This window comes from Podarcis liolepis (genome assembly GCF_965112155.1).
Source record: "Podarcis liolepis genome assembly, chromosome: 10".
NCBI lineage: Eukaryota > Metazoa > Chordata > Lepidosauria > Squamata > Lacertidae > Podarcis > Podarcis liolepis.
In genome coordinates, this window is record NC_139562.1 from 28,541,138 (window position 1) to 28,564,815 (window position 23,678).

General features: G+C 47.0%; 1 protein-coding gene across 1 annotated transcript; it reads right to left on the reverse strand.

The window, feature by feature from the left end:
• Positions 1-4,175: 4,175 nt before the first annotated feature.
• On the reverse strand, positions 4,176-23,678 carry RAC2 (Rac family small GTPase 2). Its single transcript, XM_083462433.1, has 7 exons — positions 23,513-23,678; positions 18,985-19,056; positions 17,346-17,463; positions 14,743-14,805; positions 11,658-11,817; positions 8,008-8,140; positions 4,176-5,264 (listed from the first exon to the last, which is right to left on the reverse strand). The coding sequence occupies exons 1-6, from the start codon at positions 23,545-23,547 to the stop codon at positions 8,010-8,012; spliced, it is 579 nt and encodes a 192-aa protein (XP_083318559.1). The 5' UTR covers positions 23,548-23,678; the 3' UTR covers positions 4,176-5,264; positions 8,008-8,009.

Genomic DNA, 23,678 nt, shown 5'->3' on the forward strand with positions numbered 1-23,678 from the left:
ATAAAGAATGGGTAATATGCGGTTCTTTTCAATATCAGGAACTGCTTTCTCCTGAGCCAGACTGCTGGTCCATCCATCTCAGTACTGTCTTGTGCTTTTTACAAAATTGTATTTTACATATATTGTAAGCCGCTTTGAAAATTTTGGTTAAGGTGGGGGCATAAATGCTCCAAATAAGTAAATGAAACATATTGGCTGGCAGCCATTCCCCAAGGCTTCAAGCAATGTGGTTTCCCCAACCCTACCTGGAAATACCTGAACTTGAACTGGTGGGGTCATTTGCAGGCAAAGCATGTCCCCCACTGCTGCATTACAGGCATTCTCTTACGGGGTTGTTGAGTTCACAGCAACCACAGCACCATCTTATTGAATGCATTTATTTATTTATTTATTTTGGCTACAGCTGATTCACAGCTAGTAATGCCAGAGAACTGGCTTTAAGCCCATTGCTCCTGTTAATCTCCAAAATAAAATGTGTGGTAGAGATCCCTTGCATAGAATTATCGAGAGCTAGAAGCTGCTTTTCATCTACAGCTCTTCTCTCCCAGTGTGCATGTGGTTCTCCTCGGTCATTTCTGTTGCTCTGAATCTTGTTATCAATGGGTAAAAAATCTCACGGGGTAGCAGATGGGCAACAAGGCAAGTGGGACTCCTGGAAAAAAAAGAAAATCTCACGCGCCGAGTGCTTGGGGGAAGATGTTCTCAAATGCATCCTGTAACCAGGGATCACATCCAGCCCCTCTCCTCTCCTGGTCCATTCCACCACAGTGCTCCCAGAGCCCTTGTAATGAGTCAGTAATACAGGTGCCAGCAACTGCCAATTCTATTGCACCACAGGGACAGCTCTCATCAGTTTTATTTTAGCAACCCGTAGGCTATTAGTCTGTACGGGTGACTCATTCCGTCGCCTTCTCGCTCTTTCCAGCTTTCCAGCCCCATCCCCTGCTCCGCCTGTGCGAATTAGTGTGTGCGTATGCGATGGAACATAAGTGGAGCCATGCACAGTTCCTTGTGGGGATCTTTGAGGACTCTGGGAAGATGAAGGAGCAACAGAGATCTCTCTCTCTCTCCCCCGGCCCAAGTCCAGAGTGTCTCCAATCTCCTTGCATATTATGCATGCTCAGTAATTGCCATCCTAGAAGGCACTGATTTTAATTGTGACGGGCTGATGCAGCCTCTCTTCATTTATGCCCTTTGGCACCATTTCTCATGGAGGGGAGAGAAGCCAAGGCACTGATGTAAAGCGGTCTGGCATATAAGTAAAAATTATCATCGTAATTACCATCCCACGAAAGTTGTTACCAACCATCCTGCTTACACACATACACCTCTGGGTCACGGGGTAACTGGAGTGGCAGGTCAGATAAGCAAGAGCAGCTGATGGGAGGTCTTTATGCAGCACCGGCATACAGCCGCAGCATAGAGTTTCTGGTGCTTGATTGAAAGGAAAGCTGGGATTGGCTTCTGTGATCCGGGATGTCCCACTTCAAATGGGACAGTTGGTAGGTCTGCAATTGTCTGACTTGGTATGAGTCATCTGTTCTTCATCTGGCTGTGCCCTGTGTCTTTAATTTACACGCCGCTCCAGTTAATAATAATGATAATGATAATGATAATGATAATAATAATAATAATAATAATAATAATAATAATAATAATAATAAATTTATACTCCACCCATCTGGCTGGGTTTCCCCAGCCACTGTGGGCTGCTATTAGTGCTGCTATTTCAAAAAGTGGATCTAACAAGCCCAATGCCTGCCTGCACATGTACTATTTTATTTTCGCGCCCCTTTAACAAGTTCAGTATAGATCCTGAGAGCAAGGAGTCATTTCAGTACTTATTTCCTGGGAACCTACAAGGAAGTAGTTCCCCAACCCCTTCCCACCCAAACAACCTGAATACAAAAGAGTTGCACGAGTTATTTTAGATCCAGGGGCCAAAGATATGCTTCTGAGTGCTACCCACCAACATGTCTCAAAACGCCATCACACACTAAGATAAAAACATGGACCTAGAAAGGTCCTCGGCAGAAGTTTACCGAAGCCTTAGATTCTTCTTTTGCAACATGAAGCCATGGCAACACAGTTTAGGTCAGGAACTTGACATATTACGTCTGGGCTCAGACAAGCTAGAATCTCAGCAGGCCTGGGGGTCTGACTAATGCTGATTGCCAAACCCGGTAGGAGATGGTTTACAGGACCCAGAAAATAATGTTACATATGTGTCAGGGAACTGACATCGGAGCAGAGGGGAGAGGCGGTACTTCCCGATTCTGCAGAAGAAGGAACGAGTAAGGGTAGAGAGAGAACGTCTTCTGGGGAAGAATGTCCAGGTGACACCAGGAAGAAGGAAGAGGGGGAAAGCATCTTGGAGGAGAGGCTCCGAGACTCTGGCACTGAAGGCAGTGAAGAGAGTGGAGGGCCACCCCTAGGCACGCCCACTCTGCGCAGAAGGGTTTCGCGCAGAGAGGGGAGGCGGAGATTATCCGTCAAGGAGCTTCTATGCTGGAGGAAATTTAGAAGCCGCCCACTCATGGATTCGTCGAGCGACTGAGCAGCAGCAGCAACCAGGCTGCTCAGTCAGGGAAAGACACAACCCACCCCTAGCAGTTTGGAACCGCTAGAGGTTTACACACAAGCAACCCCAATTCCCGTGACAATATGGCACCATTAGGAAGATTTCCTGTGTGTGAGACTCTGCCTGAAGCAAGTGCCTTGGAGCATATACAGGCATATGTGACAGGGAGCAGCAAGGAAATTTGCCCATTTGTTAGAACAATCTTGTGGCGTGGGGCTGATGGGAATTATAGTCCAAAATGTCTGGAGGGCATCTTAGGCCACATGCACACCATACGTTTAAAGCACTATGATACCACTTTAAACAGTTATGCCTTCTCCCAAAGAATTCTGGGAACTTAGTTTGTTAAGGGTGCTGAGAATTGTTCGGAGACCCCTCACAGAGGTACGATACACAGAGTGGCTGAACAATCATTCCCTCTTCATGCAGAACCCTGTGAATTATAGCTCTGTGAGGGGGAATAAGGGTCTCCTAACAACTCCCAGCACCCTTAACTAGCTCCCATAATTCGTTGGGTGAAGCTATATCACTATTTGAAGTGGTATCATAGTGCTTTAAATATATGGTGTGAATGTGGCCTTACATCACAGAAATAAACCTGACTGAGTCTTCCTCACATCCCTTTTTCTGGCCTGTTAAATGTCCAAGTGGCTCTTGCAGGCTGCTTTCTTGCCATTGCCTCCTGTCTGGGGTCATACCACTTGTGACCCCACAGCTCAGCCGACCCGATCATGAGTTTGCATGGCTGGACTAGAGGTGACAGAATGCTGGAATCCCAGAAGTCCTTTCAAAAGGTTCCTGAATGAGGAGAGAAGGATTGGAGGACTGCAACCAATCATGCAAGTGGGGGCAGAAGGGGAAAGGAACTAACCAATGGGAAGAGGGAGGAAGCCCACAACAACCCACCCTTCCCAGATCCTGGTATGTGAGGATCATGAAGGCGAGGGAAAGAAGGTAGCATCTCCGGGAGGAAATCTTGAGTTGCTCACCTACATCATAGCTGTCAACTTTCAGATTTGAAAATAAGAGATCAGCAGCCTCAAAAATAAGGGATCAACAGCCTCACCTGTCCCAGGGACAGTCTACGGGATATCTAACAATCCAGGATAGCAGCGGGAAACAGCAGGAAATGGCGCTGGAATAAGGGAATTTCCCACAAAAAAAGGGAAGGTTGACAGCTATGACCTACATACAGAGACGACCCAGCAACATGGGACAGACCATCCAATGATGAAGTGAATCTTTCTTCCCCGTATCAAGGAACTTGGGCACCTGACTGGCTTAAGCCAAGGACTGGAACTATGCCTTTTGAGGCAAAAGTGGCCATGGCCCTGGCTTATCTATGACACATCACATCTCCTTTAGCTTGGACTCCATAACTGGTCAAAAATCCCTCAGAACATCCCCAAGGTCCCAGGATGAGGATTTGATGTAGGTCAGAGTTGTCATGATGCTTTGCAAAAGGAGATGCAATGCGTGAGTTACAGCTTCTTAGCTAAGTAGCAGACATGTCGTCATCAGAGAGGCCCAGCCCTGAATACCCGTCTCTTTATCATAGATCTTTAGAACCAGCACAAGACAAGGGTAGCAGAAGAAGAGTGGCAGAGATATTTATTGAGCCTTTATTGAGCCTTGTTTGCGATGCTGTGATCAGGGACAGAGAGGTTATATGGGGAAATTTCAGAGAACAAGGGCACTTGCACACAAGAGCCCTTTAGCACAGCTGAAGCACTGCTTTTATACAATTGGCTAGAAGTGGAATTAAAACAGAGTTACCACACAAGAAACTTTACAAAGCGCGGTATTCTCCAGCAATACAAGGGTCGAGATCATCCATTAATTACTCAGAAGAAAGGTCCATTCAGCAAAGGTCCTTTCCAATGCTATTCAAAAGCCTTCTGTTTTACTATTTCATGTTGGTATAAGTTGAAAATGCTGAATGGTATTTCTAAATTGCCCCAGGGTCAGTTTCTCTTCCCACAGGGAATTGTGGTAGGGGGGAGGAAAGATGTTAAGTATGTATTTATTCTTATTCCCCCCCTCTTTTCTTTGGTTAATGGTGAAATAGCACTTTTATGATGCTATCTCACCATTAAAATAAGTAAATAAAGGTATAGTGAGATGAAAGCAGTAATTAGAAGCTCCTCTCCCATCCAGAGGGAGAGAAACTATCATTGGAGCAATTTAGAAAGGCTATTAACAGTGCAAAGTACACTCTGTTAACCAAAGATCATTTAGCCAAGATCAACAGGAAGCAATAAAACAGAATAAACCTTCAAAGAGGAACTGGAAAGTACAGAAGCCTTGAAACCCCTTAATAGCGCTTTTCCTGTCCACACTGAAGAGACTGGTGCTACAATTGCACTAAACTTTTTTTAAAACAGTAGCCGTAGATCAGGTTGCGGGTGGAAACTACAGGCCAATGAATCAGGAAAACAACAGAACACAGCAGACTAAATATGGTGTAATGGGGAGGCTTCCTAACAAGTGAGGAATTCCAGGAGGCAATTCCAGACTAAATAACTAGTGTGGAAGCATCCCCCCCCCAAAAAAAAATCTCAAAACTCTTCACTGGCATCACTTCGGGAGATACAGGAGAGGAATCCAGTCTTCAGTCTCTTTCCAATCAGCAAAGCCCAGAGAAAGGAGCAATTTCAGTGGGTAAGGGAGCTGGGTCTGGAATCTAGAAGGCAAATAAAAAGAGTCAGTCTGCGCCATCTGCAAGTGAGACTTCCATGTGGCAGTACAGTGGGGACTTCCAAGCATCCTTTATAAGGTCAGGTTTCCTTTGGGGAAAGTGTGCTGGAGACTTAGGGTCAGTGGAGAGTCCTTTTCCATTCATGGTGTTTGCTTGCTGGACACCTGCCCACAGCTCTAACAAACAAAAAAATGAGGAAAGAAAGAGCAATGGTGGGCTGGTTCACTGGGACTTCTCTTGGACTCCCGGCAACCCTTTCTTCTTGCAGCTCCTCTGTCCTTTGTTGTTGAGGGTAACTAGAGCCACTCATTAAAGACTGGTCTTGGGGGAAGGAGAGCGAGAGTACACATGATACCATCAGCCTGGCTGCTGCTGACTAAAGCTGAGTCAAGAGAGCAGTTTATAATTGTGTTAGATGGCCAAGCAGCAGTAGGAACTCCTGTTTGGATAGTATCAGGCAACATCTATTTTCAGCAGGCTCTCCTCTCATATTTGGTTGAGTGTCCATCCAAATTTTCTTGACTTTCTTACCAAATGTGTAAGTGGGGAAATCACTCATTCCTCCCTTATGCATTCAGTGAACATGTGAGGGGAAAGTGGGGCTGCCCCTGAATTTTAATTAAAGTAGAGCCCCTTCACATGACCGGTAAATGGGTGAACCTACAGGCTGAATAAATGAATTTTTAAAGTACATTTAAAGCAAACAACTCCCCCAAGGAATCCTGATAGTGGTAGTTTACCACCACCTCACAGAGCTACAATTCCCATCACCCTTAACAAAACTACAGTTCCCAGGATTCTCTGGGGGAAGTTAGGGTGCATATGGTAAGATTTACAAACCTTATTTCTATCCTATACACACACATATGTGTGTATAGCATCATATAGCATCAGAAATTCATCTCATGCTTAGAAAATCTGCAGTCACTCGTTCATCTGGTCTATTTTGAGTCCATTGCCGAATAAAAGACATCTGAGTTCTTTAAAAAGTCTGTATTTCCCCTTTCCATAACAGTTTGCAACCAGCAATTTAATCCATGACCATACTGTTCCAGATCTTCCATTGATCAGCTGTCAGGACACAGGATGTTCTCCAAGCTTTTGCTAGCAAAGTCAGCTAGCATATGTGTAACTAATTATAGTTATATAGTCTCTCCCTAATTGGTTTTTAACATGTCCCCCAAATATTGTCAGAGGGTTTAATTGAAATTCTAAGCTTGTGATATCTCTTAGGCTTTGAATTGTTGTTTGCCAGTATTCATTAACCAGGCTGCAGTCCCACCAGATGTGAGCGAAAGTTCCTTTCTTCTCCTACACTTTGAATACATGTGTGACACAGCTAGGAATATATTTGGTATATTAATTGGGGTATAATTCTGCCTAGGTGTTGTTTTGTTAATTTCTCCTTTGAATTTACATCTATGCAGTACTTCCCCCTAGAAAAATAGCTGCCGGTACTCACCATGAAGTTGTTACAGTAAATGCCACATTTTTAACAACAAAAAGAGATGTGTCGGTACTGCATGCCCTTGAGTACCACCCAGGGGGGGAAGCACTGCATCTGTTGCCTATCTTACAAGGGCCTGTACACATAATTCCTCTGTACCTCTGAGATAGTCGTCGTGAACTCTCCCAATTCTGTTTTGCAATACTGATTTTGCGATCGCTTGGGACTACTAAAATTTTATACCTTTTAGACAGCGAACATTTTTTCTTTTCCAGAAACTAATTTTCTCAAATAACATGGGATCCCTTTCTATATCGACTGCTCTTGTAATATTTTCAGTATAGCTCCTTATTGGCAGATACTGCAAAAATCGGCAGATGGAGATTGACTTGCTTTTCTGCTAATTGACTTTATGAGACCATAACCCCCTGAAATATAGTGTCTTTGAATCTGGTTATGTCCTCTCTAATCCAGGCAGAATAGTCTTGTTTTTCTTTCATTTTCTGAAAGCCCATACTTCAGAGGAAATTTCCAGGGCCAAAAACATTATCCATACTTTCCCCATATTTTAACAATTGGTCTCTTGATTTCACTTGCTGCACATTTCCTTGTTTCTGTTTATTACATCTGAACCAATATAACAGGGAGTTGGTTCCTATTTGCTCTCCCATCCATGGTGAGGTATCTCTGAATTCCCAATCTGTATAAGGGAATTAACAGCAAGTCACAGAATGATTCTGTTTTACGGTTTTCCTTCCCAGCCACAGTCTCATTATCTGTCATCTTCAGGTCTCTTTCCCACAACCTCTGTTAAGATAAAAGTGGTTCAGAAATTGGTGGAGGGGGCGGCAGCTTAGGTAGGACTGGACACAGTGGTAAGCCGCTAAGAGTGAATCAGATCTTGAGCCAGAATCAGTTCCACCTTCCAGCATGAACGGATGCTGGCGCTGGCATGAACAGACTCTTCAAGCTCAACACACTCAGAGAACTGCCTGCTTGCTTGCCCAGTCTCAGGACTCCGTCCATTTGCCACACTAAATGTTGTGACCTGTCCCATTCTTCCAAAAAGTGTCGCTCATTGAATCAATGTCTTAGCTTCCACCTAGCCACATATCTGGTCCTCTGGTACACCTGCTGCACCTTGTAACCATGCCTTATTTATGTACCATTCTGATTTAAGCTTCAAAGTCCTTGGCAGAAACCAAACTGGACATTTGAGCTCTTCGTCTGGCAGTGAGGGCCAAGACAGAGGAAGGCCTTTGCCGGTACTTATTTACTTACCCTTAAAGGATGCTGCACCCCCTTTTCTTTGTCTTTGTGGGTTGTGGGCAGAGAACCGCCCGAATCGCCTCATCAAACACTGTTTTCAGGCCGCGCTGAGTCAGTGCTGAGCATTCGAGGTACTTCACTGCATCTGTGAGTACAAAAAAAGGGGCAACATTCTGAGGAAGAGGTGGATTTTAAATTCAAATAAATCACAGCATCATTATGACTACAGGGACAAAATGGGAACTTGCTTCTGCTGCCCTGATTCTAAATCAGGTCCTCCTTTAAAGAGGGCACGTATTGCAGTGAGACCTGGACAACCGAGACCCTGTGTTGTGGGTGGGTACATTTGGACAGCCACAACACCCTATTGGTAGATCTCTCGAAGCTGGGTGCAATCTGGCCAATGGAACGCAGTCCAAATGGTTTGAGGGACCTATTTATGCCCATGCACGTGACCCAGAGCTTCCTCTTTCGGCACGTGCATTCGGAACACCCACCCACCTCTCCCTACTTTTAGGGCTTTGCGCTTGACCTTGCTATGCCATCGTGTGTCGTCTGTCATTGGGACAGGGGCACAGCAGGAATTTTCCCCACTTGGCTGATTTGCTGTTGCCATTTGGGTTTCGCCTGCTGCGTAGCAAATTACCACAACTTGTACGGTTGCGGATAGGATCTGGTTCAGGTGATAGGGATGGGAGAAGGGTGAAGGGTATTCCATTAAAGGAATCCAGGGACTCGATGGTTTAGTCAACCCCTGAGAGGGGGTTGTGCCCGTGCCTGAGTCCAGGGGACATTTGGGTGGCGGAGTTAACCCATTCCCGGCTTTCCGCATATGCAGGTGTTCACCCTTGGCTGACCTATGCTGGAACCCTGGGTCAGCGCTACCTGCATGGCAGGGAGCTAGTCGAACCAGAGCATATGCAACCAGTCACTTTCTGTAATCAATAAAGTTGTGGCCTAAATTCTGCCAAAAACCAAAACCAAAATTTGAGTCAAGTGTGAATTTATTTAGGGGGGAGGTTTCTGGGTCTGAACACGCAAACACATTGATTTGGTGATAAATACTATAGGTGACAGAAAATAGTAATAGATGAGTGTGTCTCATTGTTAACCAGAAGATTGGTGGTTTGAGCCCACTCAGGAAAGGCTGTGGACAGGATTCCTGCATTGCAGGGGGGTTGGATCTCAGGATTCCTTCCAACTCTACAATTGTTGTTGTTGTTGTTTAGTCATGTCCGACTCTTCATGACCCCATGGACCAGAGCACGCCAGGCACTTCTGTCTTCCACTGCCTCCCGCACTTTGGTCAAACTCATGCTGGTAGCTTCGAGAACACTGTCCAACCATCTCGTCCTCTGTCATCCCCTTCTCCTTGTGCCCTCCATCTTTCCCAACATCAGGGTCTTTTCCAGGGAGTCTTCTCGTCTCATGAGGTGGCCAAAGTATTGGAGCCTCAGCTTCAGGATCTGTCCTTCTAGTGAGCACTCAGGGCTGATTTCCTTCAGAATAGATAGGTTGGATCTTCGTGCAGTCCATGGGACTCTCAAGAGTCTCCTCCAGCGCCATAATTCAAAAGCATCAATTCTTCGGCGATCAGCCTTCTTTATGGTCCAGCTCTCACTTCCATACATCACTACTGGGAAAACCATAGCTTTAACTGTACGGACCTTTGATTCTAATAAGTGAAACATAATAAATGAGCATCTGCAGCTGTGAATGTGCCTGGCTTGGTTGCTCCCTGGTGATAATATGTTTTTAAAAATAAGAAAAAAGGAAGCTGCAGTGACCGTGTAGGCTCTAGTGGGCCCCAAGATGTCTGTCTCAGCTTAACACCAGGCCTCTTTGATGCGGCCATCTTCTTGTTCTTTGGCTGGTCATGGGGTGTGTAATGAGCTGATGGGCCCTGGACTTTGACCACCAAGTGCTGCTCCATCTGCAGAACTGCTGTAACACACAGCAAATAGATTTCACCATTTGTTTAAACAGTCTGGTGCTTTATTCGTTTGCTTTCATTTTCTGCATTTGTCTATATGCTTCCTTTATTTATTCACTGTTTTAAACTTGTTGTCTCTTGGCTGCCCTAGGAACCTAATTCATCATATTAATTTGCCAAGTCCTGAACAAATTAGGCTCTTGCTCAACCTACGTATCCCCAAATGCCCAACCACTTAGGTCTTGGAGCTGCGGTGGAAAGGAAAGATGAATTCACCTACGCAGGAAAGAACGGGGTTGCTTGTACAATGAGAGAAAGGGGCCTTGAGAATGAGCGAGTGCAGCATGTTACCCTTTGCTGGTTAGCGCCAGACCACACGGCAGGAAAAGGAAGTTGTGGCTGAACAGTGTTCTTCAACTGGTCTGTCAGTTGAAACAGGGAGTGGAGAGGAGGAGGAGGAAGTCTGAAAAGCATCTCCAATGCTCACAGTTAAGGCAAAAGCAGTCAGATGAACTACTGATAGTGAGGTCATCCTGCACAGGAAGGATGTTGCCGAGAAAATAAGCAGGCATCAGGTGGGACTCCTCCAAGATTGGCATCGTCTTGGCATCTGAGGCAAAAAGGCTGCAGCCTTCCTTCACAAGCAATCTCCTCTGCCCTCTGCCAATGGGCTCCATTGTAACCTCTGCTAGCAAATGCAGTGTGCATCATTCTAAGATGGTTCAAGCAGGCAGTGTCAGTGTCCTAGAGGAGTAGCATAGGCACCAATTCACCCAATGCAGTTTGTGCAATGGTAGAAAAATGGCTCTGCTGCAATATAGATATGAGAACTGGAGGGCAGCATTGATGCATAGGGAGGAGCATGCACAGAATCAGGCAAAGAGCCCCCCCCCACTTTTGACGTGGCCATTTGCGCATTCGTTAAAAGTGCGTACCAAAAGTGTGTTCACAAGGAGAAAGTCACACTGAAATGCTGAGGAATATTTGTGAAAATGAATACAGGCGTCCACCCACTTATGTGTGATTGACTTGCACACAACTGCGCACATGCTCAGTGACAGGAAATAATGAAATAATTAAATTCCAACCAGGAAATGGCGGGAGAGACAGAGACCCACCCCAGAACCCAAAGAGGACGTGGATGAGGGCGGAGGAAGCCCCAAAGACACCAGAGGCATAGCAGGGCTTTGTTTATGCTGCTCAGCCTCCCCGCCCAACAGCTGACGTGCAGGGTAGTGCAGCAGCAGCCACCAGTTTCCCACATGTCCTCCAGCCTCCTGGCAGTCCTAGAGCTTCGATTCTAGTTGTGGGAATTTTTGGATACACTGCTTTTGTTATGGATTGGAGAGTGAGCAGCAGGCATTTATAGGGTGTTAAGGGGGTGCTCCCCACTTCTGGAAATTTCACTTATGTGTGCAGGTACCCGGAACGTATGCCCCATGTAAGTGGGGAATCAGCTGTAAATTTCAAACGGAAATTTCAAAATGAATTTAAGGCTGGGAAAATGAGAAAAGTAGAGACCTGAAATGGACAGATCCTTCCAGAATTGGAAGTGTCGAGTCTTGTTGCACTGATGTCCTGACTGCGAGCTTCCAATAGGCATCTGGTTGGCCACTGTGACTAGATGGGTCACCCCCCTGACCCAACATGTTCTTATGCTGGTTTCCACAATTTTAACAGCCCCAGTTTGAATTGGGGCATCTCCTCCCACCACCTCACCCTCACATACCAATTTCCTTGGCCAGCGCAAGGCCTTGTGGGTACGTAATGGGTGCCAACTTCTTCTCTTTCAGCTTCTCTATGGTGTCCTTGTCATCTCGGAGATCCAGCTTTGTGCCCACGAGGATCATGGGAGTGCTAGGGCAGTGATGCCGGACTTCAGGGAACCACTAGAAGAAAGTTCAAGATTTGAAGTGGGAAGAGTGAGGCGAGAAACAATAGAAAGAAAGAAACTGGGCTACATTTTGTATCATTGTAGTCTATCTAGCAAACACTTTACAGATGATAATAATTGTCTTGCTGGATCAAGACAAATCTAATATTACCACCTTTGCCAAGGTGGAGCCTTCCAGATGTTTGGGAGTTGCAGTACAAAACATTTGGAGGGCACAAGCTTGGCAAGGGCTGATTCACACCATCACTATTCATAATAGGGTCATCTTTTAAGAAAAATCTAACTTTAAAGCAGCCCAGGGGCTCTGATTTTGATATGTGTGCTGGAGATGAGGAGTTTGATCTTTTCTCCTGTATCCTTTTCCTGATCTATATTTCACCCCTATGCTGGTAATAGTGGGGAAATAAATACAGGCATCTATATTTACACACACACACACACACACACACACACACACACACACACACACACACCAGATCCAGCAAATAGTATCTTTGGGATGTGGGCGGGGAGTAAATTTAAACTGGAAAAGTGGCACAGGAGGAAACAGTTAAGCATCACCTCCCCAATGCTGCTGCTCTGATGAAACCCAGACTTCTCCACAACTGTTTCTGAAGCACAACCAGTCAATAACCAGGAGGTTTCAACATGGAACTCTTGTATCACATATTTCTTTGCCTGGGGCCAGCTCCAGGTTTGCGTGATGCCCACACCTTCCATTCATCATGCTGCTGGCCTCTACCCATTTGTCACAGGCAGCCCCAGTTCCACTTTTGTATCCTCCCACTCCTCCATCCTGTTGAAGTCCATTTTCTACAGGCAGGTGTGTGGGAGGAAGCCACCCACAGAAAGGAAGAGAAACAGTGGGGAGGTGTGGACAGAGGAGAAAGCAGAAGTGACAGCACAGGTGGGGAGGAGGAAGTGGAAGCAACACTGGTTCCTTGGCAGATTTCTGGCAGCATCACTTGGTGCCTCTGGGACTCATTTTGTTCTTAACAATGATGGTACAAGCTGATCTTCATAGTGGATCTTAACACTCATGATGGTACAAAGGAAAGGAGGCAGTCTTTCAAAACCTAGGCCTTGGCATTTCAATGGACCCTGGGACTAAGCCCTAGCAAATTTGTCAGTTGCAAGGGATCAAAGGGCTGGAGTCAGAGGCAGATCAGCAATAAAGGAAGCAGAGCTCTGCTGCAGCAGCAGAGCATATGCCTGCACTGCCCAGGGTGGACATGTTTCTGAGGAGGGTGGGGCATGGAGGGTGCCCTCCCAGGTGCGGAATAGTCACTCGGGTGCATGGAGTGGCGTACACACCCTGCAGCTGGGGGCAGAGTGAACCACCCATGGGGGCGGAGCGAGCTGCTGGTGGTGGACAATTGGCACGACACCCACCCATGACTCCCAAGCCTCCTCCGAGCTGTCAAAATGAAGGGGAAAGGGGGGAATGCCGCCGGCAAAGCGGCGCAGCTCCCCCCTTCCCCTAACGGCTCGGGGTAGGCTTGGGAGTCACAGGTGGGCAGCGCGCCAAATGTCACCCCCTCAGCAAAGACACCTGGGGTGGTCCACCCCCACTGCACCCCCTTCCTCCGCCCCTGCTCTGTTGTCAATGAAGTTCACTCTTTATTCAAGGAACATGCAACTCAGCCTGGTGGTCTCAGCAGCACTCCCCAGTAGGTCTTGTTCCTATGGAACAGTTGCCAGGTCCCTGCCTCCCACCCTTTCAAAGGCTCTTCCTCTCCCAGATGTTTCCCAAGCAGTCTCAAACTGCATCTGTGCACCCCTGATCTTTGTTCTGCTCTTCTTGTTACTTTAATAATAATAATAATAATAATTTATTATTTATACCCTGCCCATCTGGCTGGGCTTCCCCAGCCACTCTGGGCGGCTTCCAAAAAAATATTAAAATACTGTAATACATCAAACATTAAAAGCTTCCCTAAACAGGGCTGCCTTCAGATGTCTTCTAAAAGTAGACTTTCTGAGTTATTGGAGACCAGGGGAGAGGGGAGCTGGTCACAGCAGGAGAGGGAGACTTCCTGGATTCTTCAGCAGTCTCTTGACCTCCTCTGTTCAGCCTCATAGTCTGAACTGCTCCCTGTCACAGGCTCTTCCTGCTCACCAAGACCAGTTGCTCGGGAGCAGAGAAAGGTGTAGTGACGCCCGGGGCGGGCGTCGCTACGTACGATACATGTGTCGTATGTAGTGATGCCACACATGTGCTGTATAGCGGTTTGGAGCCGGGGCTGCTCCAGCGCCATACGGACGGTGCCGGGATCCCTCCATTGCCGCTACAGCTGCGAATGGAGGGTCCTCTGTTTGCCACTGCAGCCACAAGGGGAGGGTCCTGGAACTGTCCGTATGGAACTGGAGCGGCGGCAGCAGCAAACCGTTATACAGCACATGTGCGGCAGCGCTACGTACAGAGCATGCATGTGACGCTGCACATGTGCTGTACTTAGTGGTTTGCCGCCAGCGCTGAGATCCTCTGCTCGTGGCTGTAGCTGCAAACAGAGGATCCTCCACATGCGGCTGCGGCGGTGCGATGGCTGCTCGTGCCATAGTGAGCCCCTGCAGGGTGACTTCTTGTCACCCCTGCAGACATGGAACCCGGGGTGCTCCGCCCCCCTGCCCCCCGTTGTGACACCACTGCTGTTGCCCCTTCAGCATCCATCACCTCCACCCAATTTTGTCGCTCTGACCTCTCCTCGGTGTCCTACCACTAATCCCCTGGCTCTCAGACTTTCTCCTCTGGGGTTTCCCTTGGGGGTTCCCTGGCTGGTGCCTCCCACTACTCCTTTTCGTCCAGCCAGTCCCTGCCGAAAGCACCCACATTTTCCACTCTGCAGAGACAAAGTATGATCAATTTCTCATGTGCCCTGTGCCTCCTTCCTCCGCTGCATAAACACCAGGATGAACTCACCTTAGCACGGACATTCTCATAAGATGCGGGACTGACTAGAGAGAAGCAGATGAGGAAGACGTCCTGTGGGCATAAAATAAAAATGGACACTTTAAAAGTCACACTGAGGATTGGTGCTGTCTCATGTAGCAAAACACAAAACACACCAAATATTTATATAGTGCTTTGTCCAAGTACTCAAAGCATCTCACATACTTCATCACAGCAATCCTTAACAACCACCCTGTAAGGTGGGACACTATCATTATTTCCACATTAAAGGTAAAGGTACCCCTGCCTGTACGGGCCAGTCGTGTCTGACTCTAGGGTTGTACGCCCGTCTCACTTAAGAGGCCGGGGGCCAGCGCTGTCCGGAGACACTTCCGGGTCACGTGGCCAGCGTGACGAAGCTACTCTGGCGAGCCAGCACCAGCGCAGCACACGGAAACGCCATTTACCTTCCCACTAGAAAGTGGTACCTATTTATCTACTTGCACTTAGGAGTGCTTTCGAACTGCTAGGTGGGCAGGAGCTGGGACCGAAAGACGGGAGCTCACCCCGCCGCAGGGATTCGAACCGCCGACCATGCGATCGGCAAGTCCTAGGCACTGAGGTTTTACCCACAGCGCCACCCGCGTCCCTATTTCCACATTAGACAGTTATAAAGTGACAGGGTGAAAGCAACAACAACCCTGCAAACTGTGCATTAAACCATGCAGATCAAACTAAATAAATATAATCAGGGAAACCAATCCAAAATGAATATTAGAACCAAAGATGAATGGCAACTTAAACTGATGGAATATGCACAGCTTGCAGACTTAACTTATAGAATAAGTGAACAAGAAGAATGCACATTTAAAGAAGACTGGAAAATGTTTACTGGCTATATTGGTGAAAATTGTGTTTATTTAAGATAAATTCAACAGCGTAAATAAGTTTTGATGGATGTAACAATGGATTGCTGAATGGATTGCTCATGTAAAATATTCAGGGATGTGTGGTATCCAAAATGAACCATGGAAGGAGAAGCAGGAAGTCATTGTTTAAGGTTGTTTAAATGAATATTTTGAAATGTAATTTAGAAAAATGTAATAAAAATTATTAAAAAACAAAAACAAAATGAATATTAGCACACTCCAGTGTTCTTTCATTAGACTGCAAAAATTAGAGCATGATCTGATTAAGCATTTTTTGGGGTTCCATTGATTTTCATAAGCGAGTTCATTATCTGTTTCATTGAAATAAATAAACAGCACAAATAACACGCTAAACGTTAGAGAAGGAAGATTGCATTGGCATACTAAGCTGTTTGAGCGACAGAACAAACCACAAACTTACTAGTGCTATTTCATGAATTAGTGAAAGAGAGCCTAGCCTAGAAACTGAAGAAGAGTGTAGGGCGGGACAGGTTCCTTCTGACACCCTAGGATAACCTTTATTAGTTACCTTTGATTCTTGTCACCATCCCACATACAGGCAGGTGGGCATCTGTTCTACATTACAGAGGACCACAATTTTGTTTGAAGGTCTATCTGTTCTAAGTCCTGATGCTGCTGGACTCCAACTCCCATCAGCCCCAGCAAGCCTGACCAATGGCCAGGGATAATGGGAGCTGTAGTTCAGCAGTATCCAGATGGCAAAATGTTTCCCACACATGACACAGAGTTTTAACTTCTTTGCTCCATTTCAGGCTTTACCTGACAGTTCATCTTAGTCTATGACAGGAAGAAGAAGTGATTTTGACCTATTGCAATTTTTCACGCAGAGAAGCCACAGCTGCTTTAAATACAGTGGTACCTCGGGTTAAGTACTCAATTCGTTCCGGAGGTCGGTTCTTAACCTGAAATTGTTCTTAACCTGAAGTACCACTTTAGCTAATGGGGGCTCCTGCTGCCGCCACACCGCAGGAGCACGATTTCTGTTCTCATCCTGAAGCAAAGTTCTTAACCCAAGGTACTATTTCTGGGTTAGCGGAGTCTGTAACCTTAAGTGTATGTAACCTGAAGCGTATGTAACCCGAGGTACCACTGTACTCGCTTTTGTTTTTCTATTTAAGTTAGAAAAGCCCTGGTCTCCTTTGTATCTGTGAGAAAGGGGAAAAGGCAGTACCTAAAAGGAAAACATAAGCCAAAGCCTACACCAGTGCTGAAAAATATGACTTGATTTTGCAGAATAAACGTAATAAAAAGTTCTGTTATCTTTTGGCTCTGTGATTTGTTCTTTAGAGGCAGAAGCAGTGTTGAGTGGTCCACTTCCAGTGTTGAGTGGCCACTGGGAAGACCTTCACACAGGTCAATCATCAATAAGGTGGTAAAGCATAGAGTCTGAAGTGGTTGACGCTGGGAAAGTTGCTCTTTTAGGTGCTTGTGCCCTGAGCTCTGGTAGTTCACTGGCAGCCAGTGCAGTGCTTTCAGGACCAGGGATCCATTGTCCCATTGAGCTGCCGCACTTAGCAGCCTATCAGCTGCCTTCAACACTAGGTGCAACCTCCAGATTGTCTCAAAGGGCAGCCCCACACACGGTGCATTGATGTAGTCCAGCTATAGGGAGGTCACCAGAGCATGGATAACTGAGTCCAAAACTGCAGAGAAAATGCATATGAGAAAACAAGAGGAACTCACTGTCTGAGGATAGGAGAGAGGTCTCAAGCGGTCATAGTCCTCCTGGCCAGCCGTATCCCACAACCCCAGGTTTACAGGTTTGCTATCAACCATTACATTGGCAGAGTAGTTGTCAAATCTGTAACAAAAGTAGGTGTCAGTTCCTTAAAGCTTATTGCCATATTTCAAAAAGTGGAAATCTGGACACAAAAGTTGTTCAGTTGTTGTTTTTGGCAAAGTTGAGCTTTTGCCAGTTTCTACCCGGACACTGCTTCCAACTACAGTAACATGAGCTGTTTTGAAGAGGAGGATCTTTGCCCATTTTAAGTCAAATTTAGGAAGTTCACAGGAGGAACACATCTCAGCCTAGCCCTTCTTCCACCAGCAGCCACATGTGTCCCACAGAAAGCCTCTCCAGAGGGAATGAGTTTATGGGGTGGCTATGGCGAGGGGGAGGGGAGAGGAATTGCTTAAAATTGGGCATGGGAGAATGTGTGCAAACTGTCATGATATAGCTTAGACATTAGGTGGCACATAAATTTATTGTATCTGGGTGGAGTCAGGCGTTTCCTGTTACTGTTCTTTTTTGTTTAAGGGAGAGAGGCAATATAGTTCATGTTCTGGCTTACTGACAAATGCAACCTCATAGGTTTTATAGATCCTAAATTAATTAATTTAAGGAAGCTAATGGCAGGAAAGTTTCGCACCTCCACCTCTCTTTTAACACAGATTGGGAGAAAATATACTACAGCCCTCTATAAACCTCTTAACTTTCCATGGTTGCTACTTAGGGGACACGTGACATGTCATTCCAACACGTAACCTTTGCAGTGATATCACAGCATGCCTATACATCACAACAGTGGCCTGGTTTTTGTTTTTCGAAATTAATAATTGGTTAATTTTTACATGATCACAATCTGGATCAAGTTGAGTTCTTGTGCTTTTATAAGGGATAAAGCACTACAGCTTCTGCCTTGGAAATCAGTTGAATGGATTCCATTTCAACCTGCAAAGAGAGCCTTTTACACCCCAGCAGGCAACAATAGCACCTAGGGTGACTCAAAAGTATCTCTCAACTACTCTGCCTGTTCTGACTCAAGTGGTAAAATTCCGCGCTGCACCACTTCAGATTGGAGGGGTGTTCATGTGTCAAAGCTTTAATCATCTTCCATATAAGTAACTCCCTGCATGCATACTAAGGTAAACTAAACCTTTTTCAGTCAGAGGGCAACATGCGAGTGATGGGCGGGGCCAGAGACAAAAGTGGGTGGAGCAATACATGACAATATATCATCTACTATCCACAACATTCCCACAGATACTGCATTTACATGAGCTGTGGGGACTTGCTACCTTCTTATTTTCTCTCTACAGGCCAAAGACTTAGTGGGGAAACAAAAATAAGCTTTATCTCAATTCTTTGAAAGCTCAAGGTTCGCATCCTTCCAGTGGCGTAGCGTGGGTTGTCAGCACCCGGGGCAAGGCAAGTAATTTGCGCCCCCTAACCCATGGATTTGCACCCCCTAACCCGTGGATTTGCGCCCACTAACCCTAACCCCCAGATGTTGCGCCCGGTGCGGCCGGCCCCCCCCTGCACCCCCCATGCTACGCCACTGCATCCTTCAGATCCTTTGCCTCTGAGCTGCACCATACTCACACGGTAGGGATGTATTCTCCTGGGAAGGCATTTGTGGTGTAGCTGATCAGGAGGCAGGTTTTACCCACAGCTCTGTAGAAAAGGGGAAAGAAGCACATGGCACATATTATTCCAGTTTCTGCAGTAATATGCCTGCTAATGAAGCAGAGCAGGAAGTACAGACAAGTAGAGAAAGGGGGAGCCTCCCTCTGAGGGCCCCTTCTAATCCCAAGGTAATGAAAAGCCGGAAGAACGCAAGAAAGGGTGTCACTTTCATTCATATATTCATTCATTAATTTCACCTTCCCATTTAACAACAGCAACAACAACAACTCAGAGCAACTGGTATGTTTTCAAACCAGTTGAAATACACAGCAATAGTAAAATAAAAATAATTTAAATGATTTTTAAAACTATCAACAATTTAAAAGCTGGGATAATTGGATAGGTTTTGGGGGGACGTTATAAATGGGAAAGGGGTTGGTGGAGTGGGGTTTCAATCTGCTACAAATCTCGAGCAGTGAAAAAGATTAGTGGGTGTGCCTGGGGATATTCTGTGACATTGTGGGTGCCACCACTGAAAATACCCTGCTCTACATATTTACAGATTGTGCCTCTCTAAAAGAAGGTATATAGAGCAGGACATCACATAGGATGGTGACATGGTTCATACAAGATTTTAACAGGGCGATCCTATATGTGTCTACTCTGAAACAAGTGTCACTGAGTTCAACGGGTCTTTCTCACAGGTAAGTGGGTATAGGATTGTATTCAGGTAGTAACCTGAACCCAATGAAGCTCAGGTGAGCTCTCAACAATGGCCAAAATGGGAAGTTGTTTTTGCAGAGTAGGATAAAATAGGGCTCTGTGCCTGGCCTCATGCTGCCCACACGACATTGGGTGGGGAGGAGGAGGCAGAGTAGGGACACAGGATTTGGGAGGGGCAGCCCCCTCCTTGAAAATTTGGGAGAGCCTGAAGACCCCTCAGCCCCCACTACCTGGTGCATCTGCCAGATCTTTTTAGTTGGAGATTGAATATGTAATCTAGTTCATACACGTACTTGCCCTACTTGCTCAAGAGAACGGTGCTTTCTGTTTTCTAAAATTTGCATGCATATGTGAGAAAGAGAGCTTACAGGCTTCCTCTTTGGGGTATTTTTAAGAGGAAGGGACTAGTAAAGGGCAGGGAGTGGGAAAGTCTCTTTGTCTGCTGCTGGCCCAGGTGACAACCTTATCCAAAGCTCCTGGCATTGCAATATGTGCCACTCTCTTGATGTTGCATTCAAAACTTCTCTTCAAGCTTCTCTCCTCCCTAACTGTCCATAGTGCTACTTAGCAGATACGTGCACAGATCCTATCCAAGATGCAAGAAACTAAAGCTGCAGTCCAAGGAAGTGGAGGGATGGGGGAGAAATGGGACTGAGTTTGCTTTTAAAGGGAAACCTATCAAATTGGGACTTTCCAAAACAATGTGTGAATGAAAACCTAGGCATCTTTCAAAATTCACACTTCTCTGAATTTTGCATTGTAGTTCTCCAGCCAATTAATGTGCACCAAAATGCATATTCTGGGGCAAAGCGTGTATAAAAATGTGTTCATTAGAAAATAACATGCAAAAATGTGTTGCATTAGGGGAAACTGACACCCTCCCAAAAATGTGTGCATTAGCAGAAATTGCCTTCAAAAATGTGTGTGTTAGGAGAAATTCTCATTAAAATGTTGATTATAAGTTCCTTGTGCAATTTTTTTTAATGATGTGGAAATGTGGAGAAGTGAATTAAAGATTGCAAAAAATGGGAAACCAGAACCTGACAGATTTGTACATTCCTAAACTGAGTCGGGCTTTCATCTAAGACAGTGTTTCCCAACCGGTGTTCCGCGGCACACTAGTGTGCCGTGAGATGTTGCCTGGTGTGCCGCGAGATGTTGCCTGGAGGGAGGCGGGCGAGGGCGTTTGCTTCCCGGAGGACTAGTGGGAAGCCGCCCCTTCCCTGGGCGACGCGCCGCCTCGCGACTCCGGAGTCAGTCCCGAGGGCTCTCGGAGGGTCTCGCGATCGACGGCGCGGCGGCTCCGGGGCGCCGCGCGCCCCCGCGCAGCCCCTGCTGCAGCTGCCCGGCGTGGAGCACGACGCGGAGCCGGCCGGGCTTGGAGGCGCCCAGGTAGGGCCGAGCCGGGCGGGGGCGGGGAGGTCTCGGTCTGCTGTGGGCGCAGGAGGGCGAGCGGGAGAGGGGGAGCCGTCGGGTCTCCTGGAAGGAAGCGAGGCGGCGGCTGAGGGGGATGCAGCCCCGTCCCCAGCAACAGGCGCTCCTCGAAGTGAGGCCACAAGTCGGGGCTCGGACAGGGCCTGGAAGCAGCGGCTCCGGCTCTTGGGAGCGGAGAAGGGGACTTCGAAAGCGGCCTGGAGGAGAAAAGCCCCGATGCAGCGAGAGCGGGGAGCGTGCTGCCTTGTCCAGGCCTCCTCGCTTTGTGCTGTCCGCTGCCGGGAGCAGGACACGGGGGCTCCTCGTTCGCATGCTTTCCCGGGTGATCGGTGAGGGTTAGGGTTAGGGTCCCTCAGTCCCTCGCTTTGCTGCCTCCTCCCCCCCCACCCCCAAAGCTTGGAGGTTCCCCGGCAAGGGGGAGGGGGAAAAATTGAAAGTTACACTTTCGTGCGTCCCTCCCGGCGTGACGCTGCACGCTGACATCACGGGGCTGTAATGGTGGTGTGCCTCGAGATTTTTTTCATCAAACAAGTGTGCCTTTGCCCAAAAAAGGTTGGGAAACACTGATCTAAGAAAACATGCGTAGGATCGGGCTGCAAACCTCAGACATAGAGAAGTTGAAATCTTGTATGGAGCTAGCTTCTGTTTGTGGAAAATAATATGTTTTTGAGTCACCCAGACCACATAAGCAGAAAGGAGGTGAAGATGCTGCCCAATGAAGAAGTCTTTGTACTGCAAGCACTTTCCTGAGCTGAACCTTTTACAAACTGGTGCAGTAAAAGATGCTCTCATTTAGTACTGCTCATTTCTCACCCCACCATCCATCATGGTGGCTTCTGACTCTGGCTCTCTCCAATCAGCAACTAGTTTTACTGGGGAAGTACTTAGAAAAAGGAAGAGGTGTGTGTCAGGCCAAAGGCCTAACTCCACCTGCACATGTCTACTGTTGCATGGTGGGAAGCCCACAATCCATCTGGCTCCCCATGTTTTCACCTCTCACTTGGAAACTGTTGGGCCAGGTGGTATTCCCCCAGAGGCCCACATTTAGCCCTTGCCCCTCCAGCTGCTGGCCCAATTGCTGATCTTTAGCAACACCAGGAGGTGATTATTCTTGTTACACCTTTAAGGGTCACATAGGTGCCTTATACACAATAGAGACTCTTAGTGCCTTAGGCTGCCACGGTGCAAAGGCCTCCACTTTCCCATGTAAGCTTTTGCCTGTGGATGGTCACATGCATATTCTCTCTTGAGAACCTTTAGGGGTGTTCACATGCTGCATTCAACCTGCATGTACAACCTGTGTACATAAATAATTGAGCTGTACACTCATACAGTGATCCACATGTAACATTCAATAAGTGCCCATTCTATGTACCCGATAACCTAAGCTGCACAAATCAAGAGCTATACATTTTCACACAAGCACTCGTTGTACGTGCGTTGAGGCAGATCAGTGTAATGTGTGAACAAGCCTAATGGAATGTAGACGGTTGGTCCATCTAGCTCAACCTTGTCTACACTGACTGGCTGTGATGCTCCAGGGTTTCAGGAAGGGAACATTCCCAACCATACCTGGGGTTGCAAAGCAGATATTCTACCACTGAGCTGTGGCTCTTCCTCCAAGGGTGTTTCAGATTAATCAGTCTTCTCAGCACAGCAGGGAAAGATCCCAGGGAAGGATTCAGAAAGCAATGTATGTGTGGTGCATTTAGATATAATGCAGAGAAAGCATGGCCTAAATGCAGGGTTGCCAATATAAGGGCCACATCTTCACTTGCAATTCATTTCAGAGATGACTCTGCTGTCCCACCCTTCAAACCCACCAACCCATAGAATTCAACTGTTTCTGGATATGCTGTCAGAAAGACCAGGGAAGTTCTTCAATCATTCCCATAGAAATCAGACCCCACAAGCAACACCATAAAATGCAACACAGAAATAACACACTCTGTATCCAAGTCAGAATTTATCAAAAAGCGCCTTCTTCTTAAGCAACACATTGAAATGGGGGTGGGAAACCTGTGGCCCTCTAAGATGTTGCTGGACTCCCGTCATCCCTGACCATTGGCCATTCTAGCTGGGACTTATGGACCATTGCTCACACTAGCTGGAGCCCCACGATATCTGACAGGGCCACGAGTCGCCCACTCCTGGCCTAGGGCGTGCTCTTCCCCCACCCTTGATTGCTCTTGAAGCAAGTCACAGTTCCTTCCTGTGCTTGCCTCTCTGAAAGACACACAGAGAGAAGCTGTCAGCTCTGGGGCCTCGGAGCAAGGAAGGATCTACTCCAAGGAAGAGGCACGCCTTCCCTCACTCCCCCCTATCCCCTCAAGCAAATGGTACATACCCATCTCCAACCACCACACACTTGATGGCTTGCATGGCTGTGGCCTAGCGGACTTATGGAGTTCCGTTGAGTCCCCCGGTCAAATCTAACGGCTTGCAAGCGATGATGGCGGAAAGCCTCCGGCAGTTATGTCAAAACGGAAGCCGAATTGAACAGCAGATTGTGG

Coding starts and splice junctions, on each gene's coding strand:
- RAC2 (XM_083462433.1), bottom strand. CDS start 23,547: ATGCAAGCCATCAAGTGTGTGGTGGTTGGAGATGG. Junction 19,057..23,512: donor TGTGTGGTGGTTGGAGATGG/GTATGTACCATT, acceptor CCTTTTCTACAG/AGCTGTGGGTAAAACCTGCC. Junction 17,464..18,984: donor GGAGAATACATCCCTACCGT/GTGAGTATGGTG, acceptor CTTTTGTTACAG/ATTTGACAACTACTCTGCCA.